A 22,289-nucleotide genomic window follows, 5' to 3' on the forward strand; every position below is an offset into this window, starting at 1 on the left:
CATATGTCACTATGGATAACAAATAAATATATGTTCGGCGACATTCTAACCGTAAACAAAACCAGCATTTAGTGTCGCATTTCCAGAGTTTGATGAAGAGCTTTGCTACGTCCTGTGAGAATGGTTTTAAATTTATATAGCGCAAAATACAAATAGTCTCTATATCTATGAGAGCAGATCTGTAGAGTATAATTTATAAAACGTAAATAAATTTTCAATTGTGTTCATACATATTTATAGGCTGATAATCAGGTGATTGTTGTTGACAAGGACAACAAGCAAATGATACTGTCCCACCGTTTAAGCAGGGATGTGCTACCACCATTAGACAAGGGTTGTCCAGTCTACATCTCTCTACAAGAAGCTCTGATCATAGGCAATTGCCAGGAACAGGTTTGTTTTGCAATGTAAAATAGTGGTTGTTTAATAAATAAAAAATTGTTGGTTTCACATATCTATAATATAAATAATAATAATTTATTTGGAAGCGAAACAGTGGCACACTTCTTGAGTGAAGGTGCATCCAGAGTAAATAAATAAATGTAAAAGAAAAGTGATTTAAAGATTGGGCCTATTTACAAGAAAAGTTTACAAAATATAAAAGTAGCAAAAATAATTACAGGATTTAATAACAAAAAACTAAAAATGTCCAATGTTGCTTTCCCTTCTCTTTTTCGATAAATGTATGAAATAAAATGTCAACCATGACCACACATAGAACAAACACATCCTTGTCAATTTTATTGGAGTACATTAAATATGTGGCACATGCAAGCAAAATCTGACATAAGTCCGAGACAACCAAAAACAATAAAAGGCTGAAAACATTTTTTTTTATTTTTACAGAAAATGATAGCTGAAACAGCTACATATTTTTTTACATTACCTTGGTGTTTTTCTATTTTGTGTGGTATGTTTGTTAAAAAAATGGTGTAAATTATGTATGATTTTCATAAAACCTATCATGCTTAAATTGAAAGTGTTCTAGTGGGTTGTTTTTGATGACAATTTTGCATAATAATAGAACAATAGTTAATTAACGAAGGTGTGACGTTTCATTGAAATAAAACAATTAGAATACCCTTTTCCCAAGGCATAAACTTAAATTCCCTGTTTATTTTTTTGTATTTTTTATTTCCTCTGTTACTTAACTTTAAAAGCATTTTTCTCAAAACAATGATTGCAACAGCCAAAACTTTACACTGTCAAATCTCTGGAAGTAGACATGGTACTAAGATAATTTTTCAGCATTTTAAATCTTGGATTATGTAGTTTCAGTATTTGTATTTCCCTTGCATGTGCCAAATACAGTACAGTATATGGGAAAGATACCCAAATGTGGTTTAAAACCTCTCAAGAACCATTGTAATCATTTTGATCCTAGGTGTATGCCTGGAATAGGATTAACAAATTCAACAAACAAACGAATGTTCTTTCTTATAATAGCAGATAAGGCAAATATATTAACAAACTCAATTTTAATATATTTTCAAATTTGTTATTTAATAGATGAAATTTGTTGTTTTCAAAGGTTAAATTCAGTGAATTGACCCTTGACATGTATAGAATGTTACAAACTATTGAGAGGGAACCAGATCCAGACTTGAACCAATCAGAAACCATCATTCCTGATGCACAGGTAGTTACCACATTATTTTACTTGTTTTAATAACATTACTAAATACACAAAACCAATTAATGTTACAAATAGCTACTTTTTAAAAATCTATGTTGACTTCAGATTAATGTAAAATACAGATGAAACATTTACATAAGAGTGTGTAGTGTGTTCTATTTATAGCATAGCTTACACTGACCATGGAGCAATTATTACTCCATGCACTGACTGAGAAGGCATTCATTATAATAATAATTTATTCAAAAACTACACTTTTGAAAGAGCTACATGCTTCATGGAGAAAGGTACAGTACATCCAGAGTAATTGTACTATACACTATACTTTAAAGTTATATGAAGCTGCAAAATCTTAGAATCATTTCAAGATTTACAATCTTATTTTGATAGTCGCAAATTTAATACCTTATTTGCTCATAGTATTTTTGGTGTTTCTTTTAAAAACAATTGTTGAATAAGAAAATTAATATTATTAGCAATCAATTTTGACTTATAGGAGAATAGTCAGAAGGTAGGAAAGAGAGAAAATCCGCACAAGTACTTACTGTATAAACCAACCTTTGGACAATTCTACACTTTCATGGGTACAGCCTTTAAGGTAAGAATAAAGCTTGTGTCTTTGTGATTATTTAAGGGGAAGGTCACCTTTATCTATCTGGCCTCTATCCAAACTGTCATAAAATAAAAATTTATTTTCATAATAGTTGTTTTAGTATTGAAATGCATCATTTCTACTGTATTTCCAATACAATCAATAATGATATGAAACAAACTCTGAAAAAAAAAATAGACAAGCCATTATGTTTCCATATTTCAAAACTCGCTCCTAGTTCTGGTGGTGGAACATGTCTTCTTGGATAAGGACTATAAACCGTAGGTCCAGTGTACACAGTTATAACCTGTGTGCACTTTAAAGAACCCAGTTCATTATTCGAAAAGAGTAGGGGGTTACCCCGGTGAACTGGTTCACAAAATAGCCCCTGTATCAGGGGGATTACCACCTATCTGATAGGACAGTGATTAATTCACTATTGGTAATCCTTGGCCACATTGCCTAAAGACATAAAATAAATAAAAATAAAACAAGTGTCATATATTTATAAACAATACCAGATTAGTATATGAGAATAGGCCATTCATTTGAATCTTTCCATTATTCAACTGTATATTTACTGATAGCAAAAAACAAATGAAGATATTGAATTGAAGATCTTGGTATTCTGGAATACTTTTGAATTGTATATTGTAAATGCAGCCTTATTGATATTGCTGTACATGTCAGTTGATGGTTCCAGTGGTTGTGCTTGATCATTGTGTTATTGATTGATTGATTCAAGTATTGATTGATTAAATAAGGTATTGAATAATTTGATTGACAGGAGCTTCCACCAAATGCAGCCTTATTGCTGTACATGTCAGTTGATGGTTCCAGTGGTTGTGCTTGATCATTGTGTTATTGATTGATTGATTCAAGTATTGATTGATTGATTCAAGTATTAATTGATTAAATAAGGTATTGAATGATTTGATTGACAGGAGCTTCCACCAAATGCAGCCTTATTGCTGTACATGTCAGCTGATGGTTCCAGTGGTTGTGATAAACCTCAAGATTATGGTGCTTATGATTATGGTGGTATCGCCACCAACAATCGTAAAGAAGGCAATGACCAACGGTCTAACAATAAACCAAGTGGCAATCTTAAAGAAATGCATTGGTATGTATGTGTAATTATGTGTTTTTTTTGTTACATTAATAGCCATTTTTTATAATAGTGTTAAATTATTATTTGCAATTGTAGTAATTATTGTGCCGCGCCTTTAGGAAATTATAATTATCGACCGTTAAACAAAAATAATCGATAATAAATCATTATTTCTGAAGAAAGAACAGTAATTAAAACTATTAAGTCAAAAATTCAAGCAGTGTTTTTTTGTAAGAAATATTTCTTGTTTTTATCTGAGGTTATTATTTGCATTAATATAATACAAATCATTGTTTTTCATTATCCCTAATTCTGTAACAATATCAAAGAATCTTTTTTCAAACCTTATCATGGTTTCTAATGTAATATATACTGTTTATGTATTCAAGTAGTTATGCACTATTAATTTACATATTTGCTAGTAGTTGCAACTGATACTCAGTTAATTTGTCACAGTACACCACACATTGTAACGTTTTTAGATTTGTTCTTTGAAATTATGAATAATGATACTGTTACTACTCACAATGTTATTTGAAAAGAATAATTAGCATCACAACATATTTATCCATATTTGTATCATTCATCATTTTTACCGATTTTCAAACAATAAATCATTAATAATCATTGTAATTTGGTGGTCCTGGGTTCACAACCAAAAACTTGTTTCAAAATATTGTGATTGCCACCCTGTTTAGTGTACATTGACTTTTACTATTGTCAATCAAAAGAAATAAACAATTCATCTGCAATCTTATCGCCATGTAATCGTAATATAATCTTAAATTATTATCTTTCTATCTTCATAATTATTACATTCATGTACATATTTTTTTTTAAATGAATTGTCTATCTTTAAAATATCATAATACATACTTGCTTGTTTTCTTTTTTAATTTGTTATCAAATATATCCGATGTTGAGTGATAAATAATGTCCATATTGTTCCTAGTCGTATACATACATTGTACTTAGCCCTAGTAGAAGGGATGCAATAGGGTTTGAATTGAACGCCCTATTTCCTGAAATGTAAAAAAAAAAGTTTATAAAGAAACCTCTAGTTTATCCATCCTGTAATTGGCAAGTTGCTCACATTGGATGTGTATGAAATAAATAAAAATAAGCCCCTTGCTCACAAACGTGACTGCAAACTTGGTATAGATGCCTGTATTCCCAACTTCTAAATGCTACAATTGGTAATCCTTTATCAGTTTAGTTGTTTTTTTTTATTTAGTGTGCATCCAGGTGATATTTATCCATTTACCAGGAAACCATTGTTTCTAATTGTTGACAGTCCTAATAGTCATGTTTTTAAGGTAAGTAGTACTGTATAATATTTCTAAATATTAACTACTGTAAGCCAACATCTATTTTCATTCACCATGAACTACATACATCTTTGTATAAAATACAAAAAGTTGGAATCTTTAATTTCATTTTGTTTATTCATATTTAGGTTATCTTTTTTTTAAAGAAACTACCAAAACAGTTTTTATTTAATAAAATACAAAATTCCTCTGTCTACAATATCAAACTTTATGTGAACAAAAATGTGATGTGCCATATATAGACACAATTATACCATATTTGGGCATATCACACCTTTTTTGACAAACTAGTAGTTTGATATTGTGTACAGAGTCTAAGAAAATGGAAATTACATCTTAAATAAGTATAGCAATTATTTTATATTATTGTCTGTCATCCCAGCTGGTTAGAATGACATGAATGTTGCCATCCTACCACTTCTCACATTCATAATAAGACTTTTTTCTGCAAATTTAGTAACAGGTTTTAAAACTTACGTTTATTGTTCGGGATGGTTTTTAGGTGAATTTATTTTTCTTATCTTTTGTTTATTTTATATTTTTATATTATATATTCTTTTCTTGGTTTAATATGGTAACTGAATTATTAAAATACACAACACAATTAATATCAAGAAGTGATACTTGACAATACAGTGAAAATACTTGGCCAATTGTAAATCATGAAAGTCAATGAATTCCACTACAAATAGAAAATGTTATTATGTAAATTTTTGTATTCCTAAGTGGGGCGTTTATTTGAATAAATACAATAATTTTAAAAAAAAATATTCCTTTTTGCAGGGTATTCCAAACTTGTTTGGTCAACCAGTTATTGTTCTCATGTCTCCAGTACAATTACCACTTGCCATCCAGGAGCGATGCTATGTCAAAGGCAACCTCTTTACTCTGTTCTTGAGTGACCCAGTAATGGCATTCTGCTCAATCTGTGACATCACTGATGTCACTGCAGATGTCTGGTCCAAGTGTCAAAAGGTCATGGCAAAGGTTGTGAATGATTCAGCTAACTTGCTGTGCAAGTCTAGGGGTATTGGTAAGTAGTAAAATATATGTTATTTCTAATAAAAAAAAAATTTAATTTCTGATCACATAAAATATTAAGTCAACAAAAGCATGATGAGAATGTAAATTTTTACATAGTTTTATACTATTACGGAAAGGGCATGTTGAAAATAGACTTTTAGATGAGTGTCTGTTATCATAAGTGTCCGCATAAGTGTGTCTTATTTTATTCATGTAAAAAACAATAATATAACGAGGTATTTTTTGTTCTTTTTTAAAGATCATGTTTATATGCAATTTTATGGAGATGAATACTTGAGACTTCTTATTCTTCGTTACATTTTCTGTTATGCAACACTCAGATACCATCGAGGATTTAAGGTACTGTCTATAAAAAATCTGCTACTGTACTTTAAATGTATTAAATTACAATAAAACCCCTCATTTGGAACACCCTTAGGAGACATCCTGACACAAAGTGGGGTGGGGCGGCGGGGGGTAGAGGGGGGGTCAACAATATATATTTTAACACTACAGGAACTATAGCAATATAACATTTTAACACTACAGTCAACCCCTATTAAAGGGACAGGGATACTTTTAAGGGACAATATTTTTCTTTCCATCAAAAAAATACAAAACTGATCAAATAATTATATTAATTTATAGGGTTATTAATACTAAAATAGATATCCTAATAAGTATTCATTGGTGGCTGCTTAATTTTTAGTTCTTCTCAGTCCTGTGAAGGCAATTTGGTTTTCAGGGGACAACCTTATTAAGGTGACAATTGTCTGGGCCCCAAAAAACTTTGACAAATATGAGTGGGGGATTAACTTAACATTTTCAAAATTTATGATGTATACATTTTCATATCACATTCGTAATGTTTTGATTCTTCCCAATTCAAGATGGAAAATAAACCAATTTAAACCGTGTCTTGTATGAAGTTTAGGCAGTGGCCCTGTTTTGGTCAGAAAAATTCTGATAGGCAACAAACATGTCGACTAATACTACAGTGCCATAATTTTATTTCAAATGTTAAATTTTCAGGATGAAAGTTTCTACCCACAATCGCATCCTGATTTGCGAGGCAATGACATAATGGAAAACGCCCTCTTGCACAAGCATGTTTTAGAGTTAGCATCGATCTTGGATGTCAGGCCGGTGTTTCTGGAAGTCGGTGAAACAGACTAGTCAATAAAAACATACAATATTTGTGACACCTAAATGTTTGTCTAGCAAGAGGCTATTGAAGATGGATGGATGGAGGACTACCAGTTACAAATGCCCGATTTCCATTAGAACGTAATGAATAATGAATTACATGTGCATTGTAGCCTATAAGTATTGTTCAAAATATAAATATTAATGATGGAACCACAATAGGTTCTTGAAAAAGCAAGAATTAAATTTAAAACCTTTTGAAATTCAAAAGCAAGATGATGATTTTACTTGGAAAAATGCCAAGTACATTTATTTCATTCTTTGCACAATAACTTCCCAATTTTCAAGTTATCATCCTGATTTTGATGATGTCACAAAACCTTAAAGTTATCTGTATTTTCAAGATCAGCTGAAATATTAAATAACACACCCTCTGTCCTTCTCTGCAATTTGCCAAGTATTTCACTCACGTTGTGCGAGCCCTTGATTCAATTTTATAAGAATCAATATCCATAAGATATTAATAATAGTAGTATTATGTGCCTAACCTTTGTATTAACGTGTGCCCTTTGACCTTTGTGGTAACCTTGATATAATGTAATCCTTGCCCTTATAACATTTATACTGTTGTTGTATCTTTACAAAAACCTAGGTTATTCTTCTATACTGTTGTATGTTCATAACTATGAAACTATGTATAGATTTAGTGTACTTATATTACAGATACAGATATTTATGTGGATTATATTTTCCGCATCACTAATGATATAATTATGTCAACAACAGCAATCTTCCTTTTGTATATAATAAATGATAAAGATTTGAATAGGAGAAACACAGTATAAATAATGTGTTACTGTGATATTTATCCCACCAAGAGTATGCTTATTTTACATAGTATGGTTGTTTTCAAGAATTAGATGTATGTGTGAAACAGCTGTTGTATAGTGCATTTGTATGCATGCAAACATTTTTAAAAACAAAAAAATTGGGGGTTTTTTTTGGACAAAAGTAGTAGTAGGTTCGTTTGTTTTGTGGTCATGGTTTTTAAACATTTGAAATCAATTTTAGTCTGCAACTGTAAACTTTGATATAATAAGCAGTAGTGCATTTTTAGAACTTTAAATCAAGAAAAGAAACTTGTAGAAAATTTACAGAATATGTATCACGGAAAAATTTTATTTTAAAAGCAGAAAATGCTTGAAATGTTAATTAACCACCAAATGATTAATACAATTAACTCTTTTAGTTATAATATTAATACTTTTAATATATTTAGAATCTACTTTTACTGAAACAAACTTTTTTTAATTGTAAATTCAGTGCAATATTGTTTTGTTTGTATGTTTTTTTTTCCATTTCATATACATTCTACATGAAACAATTATTTCCGGTCCCTATGTTAAATTGTTGTTAATCAAATTTATTTACATAGATTTATAGATTTATTACTTGTATTTATATGAACATAATTGGTGTACCGTATATATTTGTGTGTTGTTTATAGTTAAACCATGTTATTATTATTTGACTTTATTAGTTTTATTTAATATCTGAAATAATTATTTAATTTAAATTTGTGATTTAGCCATCATTCTTTCATAGTTAATTTGAAATGTTTTTTTCTTATAATTTATTACCCAAGTGTCTTTGATAATATTTATTATTTTGTATTGAGTAACTTGCCACATGATCTGGTTTCAGCTTACGAACTTAATTTATTTTAAACGTATATATTTTCATATTAAAGACAGTGTTGCATAATGTTGTAAAAAAAAACTTGGATTAACAGTACAATTTGTTTTTCCATTATATTTATAATGTTCTATTTTTGTTTTCAATATTACGTTATGTCAGTTTGTTCATTAGGTGATGGATATTCATACTCTATATTTCTTCCATATATTTCAGTGTATTGTGTAATATTATGGAATATTTGTTTGTAAATCATGTTATTCAGATGCAATACACACTGGTAGAATTACATTTGAAATTGAATACATCACAATTTTGATTTCAATTTTTAGTTACAATTTCACTGAGTTAGGTTTCTTTATCTTACGCAAGGCGTACGGTAATCCTTATTTGATTGGGGACAACAATTCAGTGTATGGTGTTTTTGTTATGTTTGGTAGAACATTGAGTTGAGTTGTTTACACATTTTTTAGAGAAAACTATTATATTGCTATACCTCTTTTGGGACACACCATCTATTCTGGGGACACCCATGTTAAAGGTACACTATCCAAGGAGAAAGTTTAAAATTATGGCCAAGCCCTATTCAGGGGATCAGGTGACACCCCTATTAAGGATACACTATTTTTAGACCATAACGTGTCCTTATGATAGGTGTCCAGAGAGAGGATAAAGGTAGTTTTAGGAGTGTTTAAGCCTCTTTTATATTCGCGAGGTCTGGTTGGTTACGCATTTTTTCATGTCACAAAAAGTAGATGAAAATATTAATATGCATGTGCGCATTGGTGAACATTTTAGATTCGTGCGAATAAATTTGTCTAGTGAAAAGGACCTGGAGTTCTGTTTTAGGATCTGTATTAAGATCGTATCAATGTTAAATATGCTCATTTCATTTTATACTCAATTTCAGTACTTGTCAAATCCTACCGGTTACAATTGTTTAAAAGCAATGTATTTGTATAAAATTTGTATGTAGATATGCATGTTGTAATTGTAGCAATTAAATAGAATTCAAAGTTACCATGATATGAAAGCATCTTTAATATCAAAACAATTAAATTGAATGATAATGGACAAAAAGGAATAATAATTATATAATAAAGTATATACAATTTGAATAATGTTATATTCTGCCAAAATTATTTGTATGCAGTATTAACTAACCGAATATTCCATGGATGTCAAATTATTTTTTTTATACATAAAAAAGTTTAAATATAATGAATAATTAATGCTAAGTTTAATGGAGAGAAACCATATTATTTGTTATTTTTTACAATATTGCATGCATAAATTGAATGAATGTTTAAAATTGTACAGTGTTTTAGTAGGCCTACTGTATGTACAGGAGTATTTTTTTTGGTTTGTACTATAAAAAAACAAGGTACCGAACAAATACATAGTAAAATATTTTAAGAAGTGTTGTATATCTGGCATATACAGTAGTACAGATATTTCTGTTTTCTTCTTCTTTCCTGCAGAATCAAATTATAATTTGTCTGTCAAAATGCTGTTGATATCTTTATGAATTGTTTAAAAAAAAGTGTTGTGTCATATATTTAGTTTGGCAGTTTGCACAGAGTTTAAAGATGTATTGTCCTCTAAAAACATGAAAAATGATGATTAATAAAATAAGGGTCATTTTCCAGTTCTAACAAAAAAAACCCCAAAAATAAACTGTTAAATTCAACCATAAACCCATTAGCTGTCAGCCATTTTGACATTTTTTTTTTGCTTTAAATTACATTTTTTTCAGTTAAATAATTTGTTTTTCTATCCAATTTTTGGACGAAGAGAATAACTATTATGTGAAATTAAATGGCATTTTCAAAAAAAAAAATATTTTTTCAGGGGACAATATATCTTTAAGAAAACATTTAAATCTTACTCGCACTGTTTTACTCAAACTAATTGAACGTCCGTTTGATTGTAAAAAGTCATGTGTGAATGCTTTTTGCACCTTAATCTCAGCCAAGTTACCTGAACTGTAAAGATAATAGTAGCACAGGAAAAATGGCCGATCTAGTTTAACTTAAAGTGCAGGCTGGTTAAAGAATAACTTGAGATTATTTTACAACTTTCTGGTTCTAGTCTTACTGCAGTTGTTGCAAATAGAAGCTCCTTTTATAAATGTTTTTCCAAGAGACAAAATGCCAGCACTTTTGCTGGCTATATCTCTGTTGTTGATTTTATGATGTTACACCTTTTTATTCCATGAAATTATACTTGAATGTTCTATTTAAACAAGTAATCAAACAATAAAAAAGAGTTTTATATAATATCTGGAAGTTTCTTTTTTCGTGTGTTTTAATGTCTGATCATCGCTGTACCACAAAGAACTCACATTGTTTTGGTTGACTTGCCCCAAGTCTGTATTTATGGTCTTTTTTATGGCAGTTGACCCATCGGCATTTAGATTTTTGTCTGAAAATATACATATTTGTGATCTCAAGTATTATACATATGAAACGCCATCTGTGCCAAAATATTTATCTTTTTGCTATTATATTAATTCGAAATATGGTCTAGAACCTAGACTAACTAGACTTGGATACAGTTTTAACTATGTAGTTAAAACAGTTTCTATTTTACAAATCCAAGTTCTGTATATACTGTATGTGCATAAATCTTGGTTCCCTTGCAACAGAAAGTAATTTGACTAATCATGACACTTGGATGATCAGAACTGTCATTTTTATTGGTCTTGCGTAGCACTTATGTCATTGCATTGCATCCAAGTGGGAACCAAACGTTATGTTCCAATGATACTTGCGCCCAATTTGATCTGCACATTTAAAACTTAATTAATCACATGGTCACAATCACAATACGTGCATATCATTCAAACCGTACATGAAAATTTCAGTTGAATTATGCATCCATTGTCTTTCACCTCCCATTGTTTTACTGCATAGCCACGAATTGAATTCAGTGTGGGACCAGCATCATCATGACTACACAAGTAACCTAGCATTCATCAGTGACAAATACAGCATTTAAATTGTGAATATGTCTATAATGTCATCCCACCATCTAAACATTGTTTCAGTTAAGCTTTTCAGTACAGTATATGAGGAAATTTGAATGTTTAAAATGAATCTTCTGTTATAACAGAAGATTTATTTTGGTAGGTATACCTAAATGTTACAGATGTGTTCAACTTGTGTGCATAACATTCATGTGTTGTGTTCCATGCTTATTAACTCATTTTTCTTCTATTTTTGTGAAAATAAAACAAACAAAAAACCATTGCCATCAAATATATTTTAACAGCAGAGAGGCACTTTTACACTTAGACAATATTACAATACAAATTGTTCAAATAAGACATTTATTTATTGAAGATTCTTTTAATGTTTCTATTTAGCTACCAACTGCTAAAGACATGTTAAAGTAACGTTCACATTAGCAATAATATTCTATGCTTTGGATATCAGTCAGGACTCTATTATATTTGAAATAGTCACAAAACCAGCTGTGAACAATTGATAATATTTCTTTTTTTTTTAGCTACTCTACTATGTAATATAAATTGAAGCACCAATATTATTTTCCAAGGATGGGTTCACAATTACAAATATTACAGTGAGAAGCAAAGGTCCAAAGCACCAAGTACTAATTCATAAAAGGAATAATTTTGTGAGGAATGATACAATTGGCTATTTTAATATACACAATAATATGTAAAAAAATAAAATACAGTTTTAAATTTATATAAATTAAGCCTTAGACACAAACCGTTATTTATAAACATTTTCGTATAATTCCTAGTTTCCTGAAACGTTTTTTTCACATTTTAACAGAGTTATTGTTGGAGATTCTGTAGATGCATCATTTTTCATTTTCTTTCAGTCTCACAAAAAAACTACTCGCAAAAGACTATGCTAACTCACTCTTGTTTGGTGCCCGCGAAGTTGATCTTAAACTTAAAGGTGGCGCGGCTGGTGTTTGAGCGTGTACAGGATCAGCCCTCGATGTCTTCATATAAAAAAAAGAATTTTGTACAAAATGATTGTTTTTGATTATAAATGTATTTACTCTGTTGTTCCTTTTTCATTTAAGTTTAACCGTGACCAGCTTTCATTTAATTACAGGTGTCGACTTTGCTCCTCTAATGATCGGAAAGCTGGTGACAATACTTTTCTGTCACCATGGATCTGAAATCCGCTTCCTATCAAATTAAGAGGAGCGAATTCGGCACCTCTATTTAAACGTCAACTTAAAACTTTTCTTTTTAATTAATAATGCTAGTATTGTTCTTTGTAGGGCACCATATAAAAACTTACATAGATATATTTATAAAGATTTATTCACTGTATGTTTGAAAAATTATACAGAAAAGCATAATCAGTATATTAAGAACATACTTGTTCCATAAAATATTAAACACCATTTACGTTTTATAGCAGCATAACAAATATTGGCCTAGGTTTAATTATTCAGCAAAAATGCATTAAACACATTGTGGAAATTATCACAAATAATCTACACATGTTCATGGTTTAATTATTTTAGGTCTTGTAGACCCACACATAACAATTTCATAATAGCATGGTTCATTAAAATTACTGTTGTTTTATCTTACAGTAATTGAATGTATTATCTTTTTCAGTCATCTTCTTCACCTAGCTCAGGCTGCAACCACCCTAACAATTGTGGTGTGTAGTAAGATATAATTAGATCAGCACCTGAAAAAATGTTTGATTATTATTTAGTGTATTAACAAATTTTGTTTTGTTTATTTGGGAGAATGTTTAAATTAATATATATATAATTCACATGTACAATAGTATTTAAAGACATGTCTCGTTCAAACTCTTTTTTGTCAGTGGTACAACATTGACTGAAGCACAGTCAAATGGCATCCTGAAATTTAGTAACTCACTCTCTAAACCTGATTTTCCCTAAAGCTTCACATTCTTTCCTTCTATGTCTATTTTTCAGAAAAACCAAACATTTTTGGAGTTGGGACTATGACAAATATATATATTATTACACATTTATTATTTGTCATCATCCAGGACAGACGGATGCTTTATTGTGTGCATGAGCTTAATCACATTAACATGTGGAGAATAGAGAACATGATTCTAGTTTAACATAATAAATTAATTGATAAGATAGAATTCCTGTGAAACAAACAAGGGGCAATGTGTTAACACTACGGCTAAGCTCTATTCGTTCAAGGGTGTTTTGTCCTGAAGGTGTATACTGTATTTTATTCGTTATAAATCTCACCTGCTCTTCTCATTGCTGTTAATGACTCCATAACTACAGTTTTCAATTGAAAAGCACCAGCTTGACTTCCATGGTATAACATAGCATATTCACCAGATACTTGATATACAGCTAAAGGAATGTCCGGGTACTGTAAAATGCAATGTTTTTCTTTATAATCTCTGCAATTGAACATTGAATAGCAGATTTATATGCATTCTAAATTGCCATAGAGTTTAACGTAGTCAAATCAGCTGCATCCAACCACTAATTTAAACAGTTAATTGAGAGCACAAAATTAGCAGAAATGCGGAAATAAATGGTGTATTCGGCAGGATGCAGCAGAAACAGGTTTTAAATCGTTATAACATTGACATACAGTGAAAGGATAAGTAGGTGTTACTCTACAAAAATGTACATAAAATAACAATAGTTTTTGGTGTATCAAAAAGCCATGTTTACAAACTTACTTTGTCTTTTGTTTGTCTGACAATATCAAGGTAAGGCATACCAGGTTTTACCATTATAAAATCAGCACCTTCCCGAACATCACGCTCCTGGTTAATAAAATATTTTTAATTATTCCCTTTTGTAATAAATGACAAAAATCAATTATGACTATACAGAATTTGCCATTTTTCGCAGTTACCATCATACCTACTCAGAGTAAACATTAAGTTTATATTCTTAATTCTAAACTCAAATGTGATTTTTTAAACACGAGCGCTAACATAATCTGTCAAAAATAGATATCAAAAAGTAGTTTTATAACCTCATTATTTTTATCTGTCACAAGAGTAGGTGGGGGTGGGGGTGGGTGGAGAGAGAGGAGAGTGGCCCAAGTCCTATCCTACCCCCATTAAATGTTGAAAATGTTGTATCTTTTTAAAACCCACATAACATATTTGATTATTAAAATACTTACCACAGCCCTGGAGGCTAGTCCTCTGGAGCCTGGAGGTAGCTGATAACACCGCCTGTCACCAAATGCTGGAGCAGACTTGGCAGCATCACGGAAAGGTCCATAAAAACTAGATGCAAACTTAGCACTGTAGCTTAAAACCGATACCTAAAACAAAATTATTTAATTGATTTACAATTCAATCCAAAATATCTACTAAAAATAAATTTTTTTTTTACTCAAATTAGAAACAATTTCCAAATTTCTTTAATTATATTTTTTCAAATTTACTTCTTGCAGAAATGATCAATAATTAGTCTATTACTTAGAATAATAATTGGATAATAAAGCATTAAATACAAAAACTAAACATTGAAAGTATTAAAAAAGAGAAACAGATGAAATACATTCAGAAGGATTTGCCATTTCCATACAGCAACTAAACATTATATATATTCTTATTATAAATCCAAAGGCAAATTACTGAAAAAATGTGGATATCAGTGGCTGGATCACAATGGAGATACTAAATAAAAAAAGCAAAAAGCTAAAACGATAAAGTAAAACAGCCAGAAAAATTTGCAGCTTCCACTGATGAAGGGCTAGGGTTGCCCAAAACCTCTGCAAATTTGCCTGGCTATTATCGCCACTGAAGCATTATTAGGAGGTTTAGGATGGCCAGCCATAACAAGTATAGGATAAGTTAATAGACTAAAGACAATAGAAGATGATAGGTGGCCACAAAATATCTCATAAGAGAGGTGCATGTACATTATATACAAAATGGAATTGTTTTTCTACAAAGATCGTTCTCATTAAATACACACACTAACTACACCATGATAACAGGTTTATTTTAAATAAAAATAAAATAGCCTACATTTAAGTAATTATACACCCTTTTTAGGACTGTGCAGTACTGGGACCGTGAGAAAATGTGCAAGACTGTGGGAAATTGTGATTTTTTATTGTAAATATTTAAATCAGACATTTTACTATATCTTCATTATAACGTTTTTTTAAATAAAAGTAAAACTGTAGTTTGATAAAAAAAAAAACCATTCATACACTATATTATTACTAAGAATAAAATTGTATACAGTATGTACGTATAGCCAGGAGTCTTGCAGCACGCCGGTTTGACGGCCACACAACTGGGAGTTCCCCTGTTCACTGAACAAATGTTACTACTGTACTCGAATTATAACACACGGAATAACGTTTTACGCAGTGCACCGCGTTAAACAGAGTAACATAATTTTTAAAGATTTATTATTACCTTTCCTCCTAAATCATTTTCATGTAGCTTTTCTTTAATCGCTTGCACACGGCCATCCATCATGTCAGAGGGTGCTAACACCTGACATCCTAAAACAAAAGGAAACATTTTGTTATAAAATCAAAACTGCACATTTAACAAATAAACAGTATTATGCAACACCTAAATAGATTCCTTTGATTGGATGATTGTGGGTCACATGATAAAAATTAAGTGCCCCATCAATCATAGCGCAGTGAATTCAGATTTCAACTGGATGAAGCATAACAATAATGCTTTGCGCATACTCCAGCGAGAGCTTGGTGAATTACTATCAACCGGTTAAAGACCGGAACTATGCGCGGCCTCCCATAACAAGAATAGGCCTTTAATTCAATCTGAATGAAATGACAAGAACAAGTGAATACCATTAGGCAAAAAAAAAAATTATTATGTTGGCCATGCCCGACCGACCTTAAACTGCCAAACGGCAATTTTGAAACCAAATGGTGAAAAAATATCGCCAAATTGCCGAATATATTTTGCCTCCGCCGGACGTGTAAAAAAGAAAACCGTGCAACCAACCGTGAATCAATCATGTGATAACCGGAATACGCGATTATCAATTTTTGGGGGAATCCAAGTTTTAACTAAATAAACGCTTTTGATTACACAGTGGTTGAGACACGTTTTTAATAGTTATCACATTTTTAAACACCCTCATAATCTGCAGCGAAGAACAACAGATCGTACATCGCACGAGGTTGTTGAGGCGGTGTTTTTTGGTACAGTACTACGATCTGATTACAAGCTTTTTAAAAGGCATGGATTCGCCAAGCAAGTAGTAGTAATACCTAAGACTGTCGTAAGCTCTTTTGTTCAAACTTGTTATTTATATAATGATAATCCACCCGTTCCGGCATGCACGCTAGGCCTCTAGCCGGGCCTCTAGCCTAGGCCCTCTCCTCGATTGATGTCTCTGGTGGGGAATTTCCCCGCGATAAGAAATCGGCGAAATATGGCTTATAACTGCCTACATTTTAATGTTATATCCTTAATGCCAGTGTAATTACGTATGGATAAAACAATATAAAACTCAATATTTTTCATCTGGAATAATATGTTAACTCGCGTAATGTAGTTTAAATCGATCTTGATTGTTTTTGGCTTTAAAAATGGTAGCTAGGTCTAGAGCTAGCCTAGGCCTATCTATGCCTCAAAAAGCTAGGTCTACGTTTACTTAATAAACCTTTTTAAACTTTTGTTGAAACAATATTTATGGCTAGCGTGAGCCTAGGGTGCTATGAAAAGTGTTTTTAAAAGTCTTTTTGTATCATTTGTGTAAATTGTTTATTAATGTGCCGGCAACACATTTTTGGTCTGAAAAAAACAAAACTTTTCCTACCGACCTACCCATTTTTGGGATTACCAACACAAAAACACAATAATTTTTTGTTTGGCCTTATTAAGAAATGCCACAAAAGGACACTGGCACTCTATATTTATTTAGGTACAGGACATACTGTACAATAGGTTTGATGGTACGTACCTGCTTGGGCATAGGCAAGGCCTACCTCAGCTAGTCTCTTAATGCTCTCTTTATTATTGATAGTTCCATCATCATATAAGATACCTTAATAAATAGAATATCAATAATACAAGATTATAGAGATATAGTAAAAGAGAATAAATACATTAAACATGGCATTAGATGCACTACAGACTGTTTGTGAGTACCTTAATATTGAGGTCTTATGACAAATCAGGTTATAACATACCCGAGTGTATTGAATACTTATTGGTTATCCGCAACGCCGTTTGCAATTGCGCAACGTGATTTTCGCGCGATTTTATGAATTTCGCGTATTTAACATAGGTCAAAAACCAAATAACATTTTTAATTGAAACTTAGCCAAAGTTTAATTTACATCATACGCTAACTTTCTATGGATTAAAAATGGCATGTAACATTAGAAAGTGTGCGTGTAAATGGCGTTTGAAATTTTAAAATGCTTCAAATCAATTTCTGATTAAATTAGAGCACGTTTCAGGTCATTTTAAGTTTTAAAAAATTGCCACCAGGTGCGCACATTTTTACGTGCACACGGCGCAGGGAACACGTATGAGCATTTCTTTTGCACGATTTGTGTTTTTCAATCTTCGGTTAACAATTTTACGTTATTTTATTCACTATTCAACTTGAAATGACGTTCTACGAGCACGTTAAACATGACTGGTTGCGCACGTAAAATGTTAAAATATTGTGAAAATGTTGCTAAATATGTCTACTTTTAAAAACGATACAGTTCATCAGAATGCAAGGTTACCCCCATTTTTTTTTTTTTTCTTGCAGTGTATGAATCGTAGATGTGATTTATTATAGTGTTGAACGTTAAAACGTATTTTATGGCTACATTATTTGCATATTAAATATAATTTTTGAAATTTTTACAATCAAACCAACAATAACATTTTCAAAGAGCAAAACAATAAACATAACGTTTATCTTTTTTCTTCATATTGTAATATATAAAACTTGAAAGTATGCACTTTCATAATACGTCACTGTTTAAAATTTGTGAAGATTTTATCATAGTAAAAATTATGATTTAGTTCGGTATGTAATAATCAACTTGCATCGAGGGGTCACGACATACCGAGTGAACGAGTAATCTTTCTTCGGATTTTCTTCAGCAGGTGCTCATACGGCTCGATGTGTAGTGCAACCGCCTTTGGTATCAGAGGTACCGGGTTCAAATCCCATCAGGCGAAAACAATTAAATAAAACAATTTATTTGGTTATTACACCGAAAGGGGAGTTTTAATTTTGAATAGGATACTTTTTGGAAAAGTCATAAATGAAAAGTACTTGAATGCGCAAGATACGTTTTGTTACGGGCGGATAACCAAACTCGTCCTCAAGTGACGAGTTCCATGTCTAGTTGTTTATTAAATGGTTCTATGACACATTCATCTGTTGTCAACGTTTTTAGAATGTTATATCATGTAAGGCTGCTATTGGACATTCAAGAAACAACTTATAGTGTGTTATTTCTATTGTACTCCACAGAGTTAAATATTTATAATTCAATTTAAAATGAGTTGTTAACATTTGGATTGAGTAGTCAATTTGCCTACCTACATCATTTGGACTTACAGATAAAAATAAATTTGCACAAAGAAACTTAAAAACACCCAAAAATCTAATGCCATATGCTTTGTTTTTGTATTTTCAATGTATTTTATATATATTTTTAGCTAGTAAAGTAATTACTATCCTCACCACAATGTCCATGATCTGTGTATGGACACAGACAAACATCACACACAATCAACAACTCTGGAAATGTCATCCTTAACTTCCTGATACCAGCTATTACAGGTGTTTCAGGTGAGTCTGCATATGACCCCCTAGCATCCTGTAAAAATAAGTAGATTTCAGTTGACAACTGATTTAATTATTTGACATGTGGGAAGGTTATAAGAAGACAGAATTGAACTTCTCTACATAAGAAAAGCTGATTGCACAATTGGAACACAACATCGGGTGAAAATTACATTTGAACACAAAGTAAAAATTCATTTAAATTTTGCTGTATCCTGTGGTTTGAGAATCTTTTAGATATTAGGGATGCCTATAGTTTTTTTAACAAATGTGCAATAATTTCATACATTTTAATATATTACACTTTATAATTGTATAGCTTTACTAAATATTTTTTTTTTTTTAATTTATTTTTTTAATAGTGGCTATTAAAAAAATCAACAATAATTCTTATTCATATTTCTTGTTTAAATTAGATTACTTTTAAAATTAAAAAAATGACAGTTACCAGGTTTACATTTAAGTTCACATAATAATAATAAATAATATTTAAAAGAAAACCTTTGGAAGAGATGAAGGAACACCAAATAAAAGGACAGCTTTTAAGCCTTTGCGAACAAGTGGTTTTAAGGCTTCTTGTAGCTTTTCAACACCATATCGAGCTTGTCCTGGTAAACTTGCAATCGGTTCAACAGCCTCAGCAACATCCCTACAGTATCAATTACAAACAGTAGACCTAGTATTTTAAAATTATAATTTGAAAATATTTTTAAATAATAAAGCCAGTGGAAATATGTTATGGTTCTCTAAAGCACCTCATGTTTCACTGAAGGACTTTTATCGTAATCATGATTCAAATCAAGTCAAGGAAGGTCTAGACCTGCATATGTTGTAAAGTATGTGGCAACTTAGAAAGCCTATGTATTATTTAGATCTTTAAATCGCTGGGATATCATGATTACAGTTCTGCCGGCACCACACAACATAAATGTTTATATTTTTTTAAATCATACAGTGATTGAAGCCAAACTTTTAGGAACATTTTACAGTAAAAATATATATATGTATGTCCGTTATGTTAAGGAATTACACATTTTTAAGTAAACTTTTCTTCCGTAAATATGCTCACCGTGCTATAGGCTATGTTATTGTTTGGATCGATCGAAGATGTCTTCCATTTCGTTAAAAAGGCATAGACTAAGCCTGGGCCTAGCCAATCAATCTACAAACAAGGGCCGGCTTATTTATTACGCCGTGGTTAGGATTCCGGCAGAAACTATTCACTGAGAACTAAAACCTAAAACTAAAAAAAAACATCCCTCTAGGCAATGGTGGGTAAAGACGATGATGGTGAATAAAATACAATTTTTTTAATTAAAAAAAAATGTTTTAATTGATCAGGAATTGAACCTACAAAACCACTAGCCTAGACCCCTATCCGCAGTACCACACCACTAACTAAGCCAGCCAACCAGTCGGAAAAATTGGTGTTAAACTGTGTCACGTGTGTACATGAGATTATAAATAAAAATGTGCATGTACAATATGACTATGATTCATGAATGAGCGATATTCAATTGACCAATCAATTGCGTTGATTTTGCCGGAATCCTAACTAACCACTTTGTATTTAATATTAGGCCTCAGCCGGCTCTGGTTCAGTAAGCCTAGGCCTAGCCTTACTAGCTACTGTATAGGCTAGGCCTAACTAGGTAGAGCCCTAGCATAGTGCCATAGCCCTAGCCTAGGAGGCCTAGCTAGAGCTAAAGGCTAAACTGATACGGCGGCCGGAGTGAAGCGCGGCCGGAGTGATCGGCTTCCGACCTAGCCTAGCCTAGTAGGCCTAGCTAGTATTGCACAAGAAGACATAACAAATAACAAAGTAGTGTTCTTACGTTATAAATACAGGATAAATAAAATTAATAGGTTGCAACGAAGTATTGCAAGATTGCCAGCCCCGAAGAACTTCGTTAGCATATCCACTGTGAAGACAGGACTTATTCGCCATGTTTCCTCCTTCCTGGCTTTTCCATGCTAGCTGCTGCCCTCGGCCCTCATCATGCGTTTAATCAAGATAATCCGTTCCTTTATGTTCAAACGCGTTGACTGGTTAACAACGCGTTCGCCGTTTGAGAAAAAAAGTGTGATGTGCCCAATATGGTAGTGTTCTGCCCAAATATGGTAGTGATATGACATTATCCGCCGTGTCCATATATGACACATCACATTTAAAAAAAGAATTGATAGTGTAGAGAGAGCTTTAGTGTTGCGGATTCATGAATGTGAAAGTGGGAAAATGTTAAATTGCCTACTATCTGGTAGTGTCTTTTTATTAGTCGCTACCCTATATAGCTCACTATGTCGGTCGGTCGGTAAATAATAACTCAGATTTGCACACGCGACTGCAGCCATGTATATATATGGCCTTGTTACATTTACAAGATGTACAGATATTACATTTGGGAAGTATAAAATGAATAATTTTTTAATAGAAAGAATTCAATATAAAAATATTTTTCCAAGGTGCAATAGTTTCATCATTCAACAATTTATGCAGCCATTGAATTCTTAATGTAGGCCACCAAATTTGAATATATTTGACATGTAGAGTTTTCCTATGTTATCGGTTCTGAGGTTCCATAGGAAAGAAAATATTATTCTGTCAACTTCTTGGTATACAAAATTTGGAAATCATAGTTATTAATGTTTGGTGTTTTTTTTTGCTAAACCCGCAAAAAGGGTATTTTCTTGATGAGATTGTTGCATTACCATGTTGGTCTAAAATGGCACCATAATGTACTTATTCGCTCATTATCTTTCAGATTCTAAACAATTTTATGGTTTAAAAAAAAACAATGATAAAAGAGTATCGTCATGGAATTGGTAATTATTAAATGTAAAACAAAGATCCATGGAAGAAGTAATTGTCGATTTTATGAGAATTAGGTCAAATAAAGTTAGATCGTAATACATTGGTTTCTTGGTCTGGTGATCACTATATATATTGTATTAAAAGTTTCAATAATGTCTTTACTTTTTGCGTATACTAATAACTAT

At 31.5% G+C, this 22,289-nt stretch overlaps 2 protein-coding genes across 3 annotated transcripts in view; one reads left to right on the plus strand and one right to left on the minus strand.

Annotated features, from left to right (window-relative positions):
• The window catches only part of LOC144836876 (protein SCAI-like), a 39,007-nt gene extending 30,686 nt beyond the window's left edge, over positions 1-8,321 (plus strand). Inside the window, exons 7-14 of the mRNA XM_078691787.1 lie at positions 241-393; positions 1,532-1,639; positions 2,133-2,234; positions 3,173-3,351; positions 4,574-4,655; positions 5,451-5,700; positions 5,950-6,050; positions 6,723-8,321. Coding sequence (XP_078547913.1) covers positions 241-393; positions 1,532-1,639; positions 2,133-2,234; positions 3,173-3,351; positions 4,574-4,655; positions 5,451-5,700; positions 5,950-6,050; positions 6,723-6,866 — 1,119 coding nt within the window. The 3' untranslated portion in view covers positions 6,867-8,321. The remainder of the gene's footprint in view (positions 1-240; positions 394-1,531; positions 1,640-2,132; positions 2,235-3,172; positions 3,352-4,573; positions 4,656-5,450; positions 5,701-5,949; positions 6,051-6,722) is intronic.
• Positions 8,322-12,822: 4,501 nt separating this feature from the next.
• On the minus strand, positions 12,823-21,261 carry LOC144836913 (delta-aminolevulinic acid dehydratase-like). 2 transcript variants are annotated; one of them, XM_078691843.1, is made up of 9 exons: positions 21,128-21,261; positions 19,794-19,941; positions 19,191-19,326; positions 17,457-17,540; positions 15,929-16,017; positions 14,674-14,817; positions 14,219-14,305; positions 13,770-13,899; positions 12,823-13,219 (listed from the first exon to the last, which is right to left on the minus strand). In XM_078691843.1, the coding sequence occupies exons 1-9, from the start codon at positions 21,238-21,240 to the stop codon at positions 13,140-13,142; spliced, it is 1,011 nt and encodes a 336-aa protein (XP_078547969.1). In that variant the 5' UTR covers positions 21,241-21,261; the 3' UTR covers positions 12,823-13,139. The 2 variants fall into 2 exon arrangements, with proteins under 2 accessions (XP_078547969.1, XP_078547970.1); XM_078691844.1 differs by lacking the exon at positions 12,823-13,219 and having other exon boundaries at positions 13,842-13,930.
• Between the last annotated feature and the right edge of the window lie 1,028 nt (positions 21,262-22,289).

Source organism: Antedon bifida, chromosome 3, assembly GCF_963402885.1.
Source record: "Antedon bifida chromosome 3, ecAntBifi1.1, whole genome shotgun sequence".
Lineage (NCBI taxonomy): Eukaryota > Metazoa > Echinodermata > Crinoidea > Comatulida > Antedonidae > Antedon > Antedon bifida.

Bases quoted from the DNA above. Each gene is read 5' to 3' on its own strand.
- LOC144836913 (XM_078691843.1), bottom strand. From the start codon at position 21,240: ATGGCGAATAAGTCCTGTCTTCACAGTGGATATGCTAACGAAGTTCTT. The intron at 17,541-19,190 runs GTGAGGATAGTA...CTATTTATTAAG, and splicing joins CACAGATCATGGACATTGTG to GTATCTTATATGATGATGGA. The intron at 14,306-14,673 runs GTAAGTATTTTA...TTTATTAACCAG, and splicing joins GACTAGCCTCCAGGGCTGTG to GAGCGTGATGTTCGGGAAGG.